Source organism: Filicampus tigris, chromosome 7, assembly GCF_054856515.1.
Source record: "Filicampus tigris isolate MCC_2025a chromosome 7, RoL_Ftig_1.0, whole genome shotgun sequence".
Lineage (NCBI taxonomy): Eukaryota > Metazoa > Chordata > Actinopteri > Syngnathiformes > Syngnathidae > Filicampus > Filicampus tigris.
Window position 1 is genome coordinate 12,575,362 of NC_141223.1, and position 13,018 is coordinate 12,588,379.

The following is a 13,018-nucleotide window of genomic DNA, read 5'->3' on the forward strand; positions in this document are numbered from 1 at the left end:
ACTGACAGAATATATGGATAAATGGATGGATGATGGAATGGGTGACGGTGTGTCAATCTGCAATTTTTGCACAGGTTTTTGAGATATTTTAATTTTTGGTTTATAAGTTTGACCTATAAACACTTGCACAATACAGATTTTACCAGGCGTTGTAATTTATAGCTTTGATGTTTCAGAAAAAAATCCACCTGTTGCTGAACTGAACCCTTAATTCATAAATATTCTGAAATATATTACTGTATTACATGTTATTATTGTTATTATTATGATTACTAATATTAATATTATATGAAAAACGTGCGTCAAAGACAAAATGCGGGCAGATTCGGAATCAGTGCAAAAAAAAAAAACCTATAAGTTTACTTGCATCTCTGATGAACAGAAATAGCAAAAATTGACCACATTGCATTGACCACTGTAATTTTATTCATTTACATTTTTTTCAATTAATCGCGATTAATCAGTTATCAAAATTTGCCACTGCCAATCTAATATATTTTTTATTTGTTGTAGTTATTTAGAAAAGAAAAAAACTGCTGCATCACAACTTTCTGTTAAAGTGGAAAATTCGTTTTTTTCAGCAATTTGGGGGGAGCCTGCAGCCCCGTGTCCATCTAGAATAGATATGCCCTTGTACTTAGCTTTGGAACTGGAAAATCGAATAAATTCACTTTATTAATTATGAAAACAAATGTTGTTAGCATTTTCATTTTAAATAATTTATTTTGTTATTGAAATATTTACACAAGCTCTGTATAATTCTAAATTATTAGTCGTAGTAGTTTTCAGGGGAGGGGGGAGGGAACACCCAAGGGGGATGGTGGGTGTTGCAACCCCTCACTTTTTCGCCGCACACGATTTTCAGGATAACACTCCTTTTTTTTCTTTTTTTATAGCGTTGTGGTCCATGTCAAATGTTTTATTTTATTTTTTGTAACATTGGCCCCGGGCTGCTAAAATGCGTCAACGTCAAACATTTAGTGTTTTTCCCACCACTGTCTGTTCTGTGGCCATGGCAGCGCGTTGAACTAACTGGTCACCCCGTGTGAGCAAACAGAGGCGCGGCACCTCTGCACCATAAATCAACAGCGTGACGACCGGCCAGGGGGGGCGAGCCGAAATGACAATTGTCAAGTTGAGAATCACAACAAACAGCAAGCGACACCCAAAATCCAAAATAGTTTATCTCTCCCGGTCTCATTTTGGAGTTCAAAGATGTGTGATGTCAGAAGCTGCCTAATCCTCCCCCCACCTCCTCGCCACACGCTCAGCCCAGCCAGCCACCCACGAAATATCACTTGACATGCCACTCAAGGTCGCTCAATGATTCCAGCTCTGCTCATCCCTGCCCGCTCCATGGCTATTAGGCTGCTCCCGTTTCCCTATCTCACCCCTGAGGGCCATTGTCTGTAACATACATTAGACGCTTGCACTTCCACAGGGACAGCGGGGCCATTAAATGAACAGCCGATGACAGACAAAGTGGCACCTCCCCATTAGCACTGTCGCCTGCTGGACAATGTGCAAGTCGACTTGGATTAAAAGAAGAAAGCAAAAAAAACAAAAAAAAAAAAACATTTGCTGGAGCAGAAAAGCAATGTTATTTCAGATTCTGTTGTTGCTACACACTGAGATGAAGGGCTTTCCTTTGGCATGTTGGGGACACAAATGTGCTGTTTATTGCATGGCGCTAAAGCAATTTTGCATTGAGCAATATACAGTAAATATAAAAAAATCTACACACCCCTATTCAATTGACAGTTTTTCTGATCAAGTTCAGATGTTCTAGGAGGATTTTCCTGATCTTTTTTGCTTATTTTTTACTTTGCTTCAGTTACTTTTATTTAGTTACACTTAATTACGGTTACTTGGTGACAGTTAATTATGCTGTGTTCGGAATTCTTCGATCACATTCCATCTCAAATTGGAGTCGGCACACATCTGCCACCATTTCAGGTGCCTCTGAGTAATGCAAATGCATGTTAAACACCACTCTAAAGGTAATCTTGAAAGGGTACAGAATGCTAACATTATATTACAAGTTATAAGTTCATGATTAAAAATGGTGAACATTCAGAGCACTAAATTACATAACACAAATGTGCTTTCAAATCCACTAAGTGTCATCTTTACAGATGCCATACGGTTAGAAAACTTTACCTTCTAAGCCCAATCCCATTTCAGCAAGTCAAAGAAAGGCTTCTTACCCGTAGCCGACGGCCATAGACAGTGACCTGGCCGCGAGCCTGCTCCTTCCTCTGCCGCCACTCCACCAGGTTGAGCCCGTTGTCCAAGGCTAACGTGATGTTCCGCTTGCTGACGGTGGGGTGGACCGTGCCGGCCAGCAGGTGGGGTTCCGTGTGCAGCGACACCTCCATGCCGTTGGCCAAGGCCAGCCGCAACGAGCCATCCAGGCCGATGAAGTAGCTGTTGCGCACTTGATCTAAAAGATATTCAAGGGTCACTTTGATACCAAGTTCCAAGTCAAGTCAAGTCGCAAGTCCTAAAAATAGCAACTCGAGCCTGACTCGAGTTAGGTCATGTGACTCGGGTGAGTCTGCTTATCCATGCTTTCATTCATGCAGTAGCCATGAGCCTACTGGACTCCCCCAAAAGAGCATCAAAAAGCTGCAGCTCATTTGGAAAGCTGCAGCTCAGGTTCTGACCACAACAAAGAGATCAGAACATATGACTCCAGTACTAAAGGCTTTACACTGGCTCCCTATTAGCTGTATAATATATTTTAAAATTTGACTACTGGTGTATAAATCATTAAATGGTTTGGGTCCTGAATACATGAATGAAATGCTGATTGGATATAAACCTTGTAGGGCTTTGACAGTTGCAGACTTGGGTCAATTAGTGGAGCCCAGAGTTCAAAGTAAACATGGTGAAGCTGCATTTAGCCGTTATGCTGCACACAAATGGAATATAAACTGCCAATAGCTTTTAAATCCAGGTTAAAAATGTAGCTTTTTTCCTCATACCTTTGATTAAGGTTCTCTAAACAATTTTAAATCTTTTTTTTTCTCTTTTATATATTTTAGAAACCCATTTTTATTTCTTTACTTTACCTTTAAATGTTTTTAAAGTTTTCTGTTAGTTTAAATATTGTCAACGAACATTCTAGTACTTTTTGTATGCTACTTTTGTTTTCTCTGCTTTGCTTTTGAATGTTGTTAACTGTTGTGTTTGTAGATGCTTGCAGATGTTGCGCCTTTGCTTGTGTGAAGCACGCCGAGTTGCCTTGTTTATGAAATGTGCTATCTAAATAAAACTGCCTTGCCTTGCCATTTTCTTGAAGTTGGACCGCATTCTCTGTGACTCTCTCAAAGTACGGGAGCTGAATCTCGACCTTTATCTTACCCCCCTTTTTTCACATAAGTATCTGTACTTCTACTTCAGTGCAAAGTGTGAGTAGCTACTTTAGCAACCTCTGACAATCAGTGCATCTCAGGCCTAACGAAAGAGGACATAATCTAATATTCATCTGAGCCAGGGCACAGCGTAATGAGCTAAAACGGCCGCTCAGCAAAATAGAAAAAAAAAGAAAAGAATAACAACCTTTAGCAGCGGCAGCAGTATTTAACTGAAACTCTGCAATAACGCAGCGCCTGGCCCAACAAGGATCAATAGCCAGCGGCTTTCCCAGCGCCCTTAAACTTTTTTTTTACAACTTTTGCAGCAGCCTCGGGTGATGTTGGAGGAGAGTGAACACCATCAAGAGGAAAAGCGAGCTGAGCTGACCCGTGGAAAACAAAACAAATAAATAATGTCGGACATGACCGCTGTTTATGATGCGGCGCCACATCCAGACGTAATGTTGTTTCTCATCACATGCACATTCATCGGGGAACCAAAAAAAAAAACTAGCGAGCAGATTATCTTCACCAAGTAGCTCCTAATGGCTAGTAAAGCATTAATGAGTTCGTAGAAGGGCCTGGGGAAAAAAAAAACAACAACATACATTGTCATTCCCACGTGTCGACACGACAGGTTTAAGCGTGTGGAACGCTTCCTTTCCAGACGGTAAACAACGAGCACAACATGCGAGCGTTATGCCTTCCCCTCGCTCTGCTGTGTTGTGTTGTGCTGCCAAGAGAAAGAAATGAGTCCAGTTGGCAGGCTGACCTTTCATCGGCCCTTTCCTCTCTCCATCACGGGAGGTCGACATGGGGCCTGTAGGGGGCCTCGGAGGCCAAACGAGGCTGGAAATGCCGCTGAACTGGGGCGCCCGCGCTAGTACATGTGTGCGGGCCGGCGGCTTTAAGATGAAGCCGTCAAAAGTTCAGAGCTCTTGGAAATCGTATTGAATTTTGAGCATTCCATTGCATTGTTAATCCATTCCTAATCGACATCTTCACAGATGTCACTCGTATTTTGTTTGAAAACATCGTTAGAAGTTCACAGTTCAGTTTAAAATTTTACAGCGGCTCGCTATAAATTGTGAGCATATATATATATATGACATTCTACCATCTGAAAGGTGATGCGGATAATAACCCTCATTATCATTATGGTGATTGACAGTAATGTCAGTGGGTATACGGGTGGCACATGATAGGATAATAATCTCAGAATCGAATCGGTTAGTAGAAGAAAAGTTGATACTGCACTCTTTCATACTTTCTTTGCCTAATTACAACACGACAGCACATTCCAGGACGCTGGTCATCCTCCCAATTTGCTGATTTATCCAGCCATTTCCCCAAAGGAAATAATGGGAAATAATTGGCTCCAGGGTCAACGTGTCGCTATCTCAAGCTTTTGTACACTCAAGGTTTTTAAGATACATGTTTACATTCTTAACTGTCCTAAAAGTTTAAAGATGAGTCGACCAATGGGAACATGATAAAAAATATATAATAACATTCAAGCTGAACGAACTGGTGCCTGGGTCAAACTTTTTGGGTCTAGGGACTCCTAATAGGCGAGAGTTTTTTCCAAGGACCCCGTTATAATCCTAACAGCCATACAACACACCAACCACGTGCATCCCGACATGCCATGTGAATTATTTTTTTTGTGAATGTCACAATGTAAGCATTAATATACCAAGGATCTTCACCAAATTCAGCTGAATAAAATTCAATATTGCTAACTCAACCGCTGTGAGAGAGTGTTGCCTATTTAGCCATTTGGTCACTTTAATTAGCGACTTTTCCGAATCATAAAAAAAAAAAAAGAAAAGAGAGACTAGCAACTGGAATTCCCTTTTGGAGAACCGCTGTTACAATAAGTTTTTTTTTTTTCATTTTTCAACCTAGTACAGTACATTAAGTTGTTTCCCACTTTTAAGTACAATACAGTATACCTGCATTTAATCTTGAAGAATTTGATTTTGGTACATTTATTACTACATTTTTCTTGGCTTACAATAATATCTACTTCTTAGGAATAAAACCTCTGCCTTGTTTTTAATTAACACTACCTGCAACTGGCCCACTACACTCCTGTATTTTACTGTTAGTCATTTTGGTGCGACTTGGAGAGGCAAGTCTTTTTTGAGGTGGTACAACTGCAATAACATACACCAGTGTACTGTGTAGATTTTTGAGCAGTGGCAACACCAGAGAAAGTCACAACTACAAGCAGAGCGGTAAGCAATGTGCGATGACAGCTTTAGTACAGCCCCTTCTGATTAAAAGTGAGCGTTAGATATACTGTATGCCGCAGCCCGAGGAGTCTTGTAATTAAACCTCACACGTATCCGGCGGCAATCTGGAATGGCGACGTGATGGACGACCCTAAAGTTGGTCATCAACAACAGAGGTGGGACGTAATGAAGTGCAAATACTTTGTGATGTTCTAGAGTCTCTTTTTACACAAGTATCTGTACTTCTACTTAAAGCGGAAGTCAACCCAAACATATTTTTTTCAAGAATATGTTCTATGCAAGCCCACTAGTTGAAACAAGGCATACTGATAAATATTGCATTTGTGGAATAAGAGTTAATCCACCCTTTTTTAGCCATCTCTTAGCGCTGAGCAGTTGTGATGTCATTTTCAGTTGACAGAAGTGACAAAATGGCCACCCCCTGAGATGATTAAAAGATGCAGTATTTTGCTGCTTAAGACTCATATTACACAAACACAATATTAATCAGAATGCCGTGTATCAACTAGTGGGCCTGCTGGGAACATATTCTTGAAAAAAATGCGTTTGGGTTCATTTCCACTGTAAGTACAACATATGAGTACTGAACTACGTCTGCGGTACCGACGATAAGCCAATTAATTTGCGGGCAGGGTCACTGGCGCCGATGGGCTGGCAAACAGATGTCCGAAACAAGGTCACGGATGACACGGATGTGACCGACGGACGGGGGGAGAGAAACCAGAGCTGTACGTCTCAAATTTCAGCCGTGAAAGGAGTCCATGTGACGGGACCATAGATGGATGGCGGCAGGGCTTGTCTTTGGAGCATCACAGCTGGTCCAAAAAAGTTCAGCACCATCAACATGCGATCGATAAACTAAGAACGTGCGGGCGCCCCAACACAAATTGGGGAGTCACAAGCAAGCCCAAGACGTCTTGTATGCATCGCTGCCATTGTCTGTCGTGACACAAAATCAATAAATGCATCCAATCTGCCTGGTAGCCCGGTGCACTTTCATTTCATTTAGATGAAGGGAAGCAACACGTGTAGGATTGTTATAAATTGCTGCCAAAAATGTGTATGTCATATTTAGGCAATACAACCACCCGTTCATACGCTTGTGTTTCTTCATGTCAAACAGTATCTCATTGAATTAGGCTAAGAGGTCCTAGGATATGAAGAAAGGAGCTTCAAGACACAAAGCGAGGAAAGACAAATCCGGTCAATTTCCATGACTAGGGATGACTAGGGATCTAGTACCAATACCAGGTATCGATATCGGGCCCCTTACTTCCAATATTGTGGTGCTAGACTGCGGCCGTTTGACACCTCAGTAACCTGTCATTGTGTTCATTTAAATTTTACGTATGGATGGATGAATAATTATGGTATCGGTACTTGGGATCGGTATCAGTATTCAAACTCATATTGGTATCTGAAAGAAGTGGTATTGAACATCCCTATCCATGATAGACCAAAGGTATGGGCTTCTTCTTTCACATCTGTCATTGTATTTACAGTATGTTCATAGTTTTGTTGTTCATGTTTCGATTATTTAACTGTTAGCTACAAAAAGAAGAAGCTAAGCTTAAGATTTTGACTATCATCAGCCTCTTAAAGTAATGGCCAAAGTCATATTTTGACAAAATTTTTTGCCTTAAACATCTCGGCAGGATGCTGGCCAGCTCTGCTAAAATCGGCTGCAATCGTTAGAGAGACAGATCATTCAATTTTACGTATGAAATGAAATTATTAATACATACATCAATACTAAAATACATAATACATCAAGATAATCAGAATGTGGTTCAGTTTTTCATGTTTTCTGAAAAAAAAAAAGAAAAAAATGACAGGCCATTATTTTAAGACGGTGACGATATTAGATTAGTTTTATTGATTGTGATGAACCTTGGTGGACATGTCTATCACAACAGAATGCATAAAAAAGGTCTCAAGAACCAACTAAATTTTAGAATGCCTATTTTGGTTTGAAAGGCTCGGAATTTGCCCAACTAAGTAAGCCCCAATCAGAAGCAGAAATCCGAGACACAAACAAGAGTAATTGAAAAGTTATTCAGAAACAAAGTTTTATTTAAAAAAAACAAAAAAAACGTAACGCAATATTCCGATCCAAGTGTACTTCCCAGCACTCTAAAATGCAACATTTGACCTCGATTAAGAACTGGCCATCTTAGTTAAAATCAATAGTGCTGTTGTTTAAAATCAATAGGTATCTCGGTTATGAATGATACCTCCTGAAACAAAGATTAAAATGGAGAAAGACTAAAATTGTGTAATTGCTACAGCTCAAGAGTCTAGACTGAGAGGTGAAGTCTACCAAGTTTATGCAATAGATTCGGAGTAGCAATATATTCCTGTAGATGCCCTTATTTATGAGATTTATTTGATGTTGTTGACTCCAGGAATGAATGGTGATGAATACGTACGCATGTGTATTGTGCGAGCCCAACAAAACAAAAGCTTCTGGCATGTAATAATTTTCCATCCTAACTTAAAAAAAACATACAGGTAAGATGTCCTTTTTCATTAGCATATTGGGCATGTTTTGTTTGTCACTTAATAATGTCAGGAAAGATATGGGAAGATTTTTGATGGCATGAAAATAAAGGAGTTGAATCAGTGCCTCTACTTCAGTGTACAGTGTGAATACTTCAGAGTCCTCTGAGAAATAAACTGACCACTGTTTAAACAAAACTGCTTGTGCTCACCTTGCATGAGTGTGTAGAAAGTGCTTGAGGCCGACAGGTTGGAGGTGACCGTCACGTCCTCCCTGTCGGCGCCCTCTGCCTGGATGTGGACGGCGCTGTCGGCGTCGGCTCTGTAACTGCTCACCCGGCCCGTCGGGTGAGTCACGTTGGTCAGACGGCCGAAACTGTTGTACCTGTAGAAACAAGATCGTGTGATGTAGTGATTTGGCAATTAGCATTAACCAAATTAGATGAACATTTTGGGCTCTATTTTCAAGGCCAGTGCAAGTCCGGCGCAAGGTGCGGCCTAAGCCTGCACAGGGGCAAGGAAGGCCAAATTTTGGTATTTTTGCAGACCTGTACAAGCGGAGAGAGCGTGTTTTTTTTTGTAAAGGGCGTTTTATGCTGCTGTGGGTGTGAACACAGCCAACTCGATTCAACGCCAATCGAAGTGGCTGCTCCCATCCCTTTAAATGCTTTGCACGAGGGGCGCGCTGATACTCCTTGACATGGTGGGAGAATAAAACGATTTGCCTGTGCCCTGTGATAGGTCGAGACGCGCAAAGTACGTTTATAAGTTACTGCAAAAAGACCTCCACGGGCGAATGATACAAAGCTGGCTCTGGAGATCAGAGATCTGTGAAGCGGAGTCTGCCTTCCACACAGATTGTACATGCCCGTGTGTGGGTTACTTTTGAGTTAGTTTTTTTTTTTAATACGAAAAATGTAGTTCTGTAGTATTGTACAATGTAAAAATATACACTAGTAAAAAAAAATAATTTCAGGCTTACACATTTTTTGCAACATTATTTGTTTTAAATGAATGTACATTGTTGTGATCCTTCTGGTGTGTGCACCATGGCCACCGGGGGCGCAGTATAATACATTCATACATTCCAGAACTAGGCAGTCCGTCCCGGGGACGAAACGGTCCATCCCTCCGTCCTGGACTGATGCCCATTTTTGGGAGCGAGGACAGGCTGCCAGAAATTTTAAAAAAGGGACTGACTAAGCAAGGGCGGAGGTGGATTTTAGTCCAACCCACAAATCGTCCCTCATGCGTGTGACGTGGTCGGGAGGCCGCCAAGTTAATCTCAACCTACTCGGCAAAATGGGCAAAAATATGTTGCTTTGAATATATATTTCCACTGTATGTGTTGCTGTTCAACTATCAGTTGTAATTGTATATATGCGACTTTCCGTTAACCCGCCTATAGCATTTTCAGATGTGTTATCATGAAGCTAATACAGTGAAATTGTCTTTGTTCTATATTTCGTTTGACAGTAAACTTCATGTGAGAGTGGCAATCAAGATCTTGAACTAAGTAATTCTGAACATCTTTGGGAGGGTGGCTAAATTACTTGCAGTTTTTTTTTGGTATTTGCAGAGGTAGAGGGACAGAGGCTGACTGCAATTTTGGCCCCGGTGAGATCCCAAAATTGTTAGCAATCAGAACGCACAATTCACTTGGCCACAAACTGTGATAGGAGAGACGAATAGCCCCCTCGTCACAATCCCGTCAAAGTACCTTAACGGCTTAACAGACGTCATCTCATCTCATTAAGCAGCGGCGAGGTGCGGCCTGGCCTCCTCCACCTCCACCTAAAAAGCGACACTTATGACACGCGGCGACACGACGGGGCCAGATTGTTTCATATCGCTCCCGACTGCACATCAGCGGCAAACAATTTGAAAGCTGTCACCGCACCACTGTTGCACAATGTGGCCGACGCGAGCGCTACATTACACGAGGATGACTCCGTGACTGCGCACACTGAATACCGATTGAAAAGGAGCCCTCTTTGCATGTTGCCGCCTGCCACAGTAAAGCCTCTAATAAACGAGGCTGGCGGGCGGGCGCTGGTTTATTTCCTCAGTGCTGCCATCTCAAATATCCAATATGGACAGGAAGAGCGGGAGAGGAATCATCTCCCGGACATAGTAATCCGAGCCGAGCAGCACTATGGGAGCAGTTTAGTTTTCCACTTCCAAAGACGCTAAATGCTAAAGTCATTTGTAGCTAAAGACATCTCCTCCCCCAATCTCACTTTTTTAAGGACCGAGCCCTGCTGCGAATAGCAGCTAAATGTAAGTAATGACACACCTCCGCTAAAAAATGTTTAGAATTCCTAAAACAATTATTTTAAATACGGATTAATTGGGCAATTATTTGGGCATTTAATCAATGAATCAAGTGAAAAAAACATGTTTTAATTTTCATCCCTACATTCAAAAACAGGAAATTATTTCAAAATGACAATGCAGAAAATGTGCAAACAAATTAATCCAGTAACTTTGGTTGATGAAATGTCATAAAGTAATTAGCATAACATTAGCAACAATGTTTCTCATTGTTTTCTAAAGTAAAAACAGATGTTTGCAAATGTTTTACTTTGACTCAACACAAAGATAATCAGTCTGCTTTCATGGAGAACTAAATAAATCTGATAATACTTACTGTTGGAATGGAAAATTTTAAATTAAACAAGGCCGCCGAATGATTAATCGATTATCAAAAATGATAGATTAATTTGATAATTGATTACCGGTAGTTGGCGTGAAAATGTTGATCATTGTTTTCTAAACTAAAAGCAATTCATTTATTTTGATTCAACACAAATATCATCACTTTGAACATTCAGCATCTTGTCTTTGTAGTGTATTCAACTGAATATAGGTTGCAAAGAATTTGGAAAGTCATTATATTCTCTTTTTATTTACATCCCAACTTCAATGGAATTGGGATATGCAGTGCCAACTAATATGTTTTTTGTTAACCTGCAATTTCTTTGAATGTGACCTGAGATTTGTTGTTGCTTTTTATTTTGTCACCCAACTCCAAACAACCTCCTTGGGACTCAGCTGCTTTTTGGCTCGCTTCCTGTGGTCAAGAGGGGGAGGGGGGGGGTGCTATTGCCTTCCCCTCGGATGCCCACGAGTCCCTTCATATTGCATCACATCTGTGTCACATGCCAGCTCCGTGACCTTTCGCATAGAAACAAGGAGGGGGGCTGTCCCCAATAATAATAGACTGGACATTGCGCCTCGCCGTCCTCCCGGCGTAGCCACTAATCGCTAACTCCAGTGCCACGCAGAGTCGAGAATGTCAGGATGCGTCTGAGTGAAGATTGTGGAAACAATAACAGCAGGCCAGCAGTCATGTGACAACTTCAGCTGTATGCCAAACAGTGTACACTACTTCCAAATTCTTATTTGTGGCTGTAGTTCCCTATACACTGCAACAATGGCGTTCAGAAAATTAAATTTTTGTTATTTCTTTGCTATGAGAATGCATACAAATATTACAAATACAAATATAACATTAACGTTGTCACTGGAGTGTCAGCGTGAAAACAGCGAGTGCTTTTCTGATTTTTTGCTGCATTTTCTTCTAATTGTTTTTCTGCTTGGCTACAGCGTATGTGCACAGCTGAAATAAACCAAACGCTAAAGTTAAGAGGCAAGATTTTCAATTGTGACAAACCCCACTTAAGTCCCCTGAGGAGATGGAGTGACCTTCAAAGCTAATTATGGAAGGAAAACAAACAGTTGTTATTGGCTGATATTAATTATTGATGATCCGACTGGCACAGGTAGGTAAATAATATAAGCTTTTTTTTTCTCCATTCGCCAAGGACCGTCCGCAAATGGAACATTTGCCTGTGCCGCCGTGTGGCTTGAAATAACCTCGTACCATAATTAATAACCTTTCGTTATTACTATGAACTGCATTGTTTTGGGAAGATTACATAATGCAATTTATGGATTATATTAATAACAAACCGGCCATTAATTGAATTGAACAGAAAGTAGCTTGTGGTGTCTTTCAAACATGATTAAAAGCTAATTTATTCATGGATCACATTAGCCTGAAGGACAAGGGCTGGTGTAGTTTTTCTCAACACGACACACACAGTTCTCGCACTGAAATAAACAGACTCACTGTAAAGACATTAAATAATAATGCTCTAAAATGGTTATTGCGACTTCTTGACACAGCTCTTGTATTGGATTGCTCAGATCTGAGTTGGGCAAAGTATCACCACCACAATATGGAGAACCTCTGGCAGTGAATGAGTTAACGTTTACAAATGACCTGGCCCATCTGTCCCATTTAAAAATCAAATGTGGCTCTCGAGCGCAAAAGTGGGCCCTGGCAGATGTACCAGGACCAATCAGATCTTTCGGTGTAGACTTAGGTCTACATAAGCGACGCCATCCTGCGTTCGCGCAGAGCAAATCAAAGACAGGTGATGAGTGTCAGCTCGGATGAAAGCGAGCGTCTGATGATGCATCAGGCCCGTCCGTCTATTCCTCCAGCGAGGTGAAACAGATGTCTGATCAGCAGCGTTCGCTTCATCACACTTCTTTTTTCCTTTTTGGAACACCACGCGTCCCCTTGGTGTCGGCTAATAAGCAACGGGACGGATCGCCTCCTGGAAGTCACGAGGAAAGGGAATCCAGCGTTCAAATGCGCCCCCGGTCACTGTGACGAGCATATACGCTGTGTCATTACATGCCAGAGAGCAGATGAGGACGGCTCTATAGCAGGCGCTAATCCTGTTTTATACGATAACAGAAATGGGATTACGTCTGTACTCGCGCCGCTCTTGCCCAGTGAATGATGTTCGCGGCAATGTGTTGTAGACAGGAGGTTGTGCACTCAGATAAACAGCTCAACCAGCAGCAGAGGTGGCCCCATCCCTAAAA

General features: G+C 41.4%; 1 protein-coding gene across 11 annotated transcripts in view; it reads right to left on the reverse strand.

The window, feature by feature from the left end:
- The window catches only part of tenm4 (teneurin transmembrane protein 4), a 212,835-nt gene that overhangs the window by 17,857 nt on the left and 181,960 nt on the right, over positions 1-13,018 (reverse strand). For all 11 annotated transcript variants that reach the window (XM_086035405.1, XM_086035407.1, XM_086035403.1 and 8 more), the window contains 2 exons: positions 8,329-8,501; positions 2,208-2,443 (listed from right to left, as the gene is read on the reverse strand). In XM_086035405.1, coding sequence (XP_085891531.1) covers positions 2,208-2,443; positions 8,329-8,501 — 409 coding nt within the window. The remainder of the gene's footprint in view (positions 1-2,207; positions 2,444-8,328; positions 8,502-13,018) is intronic.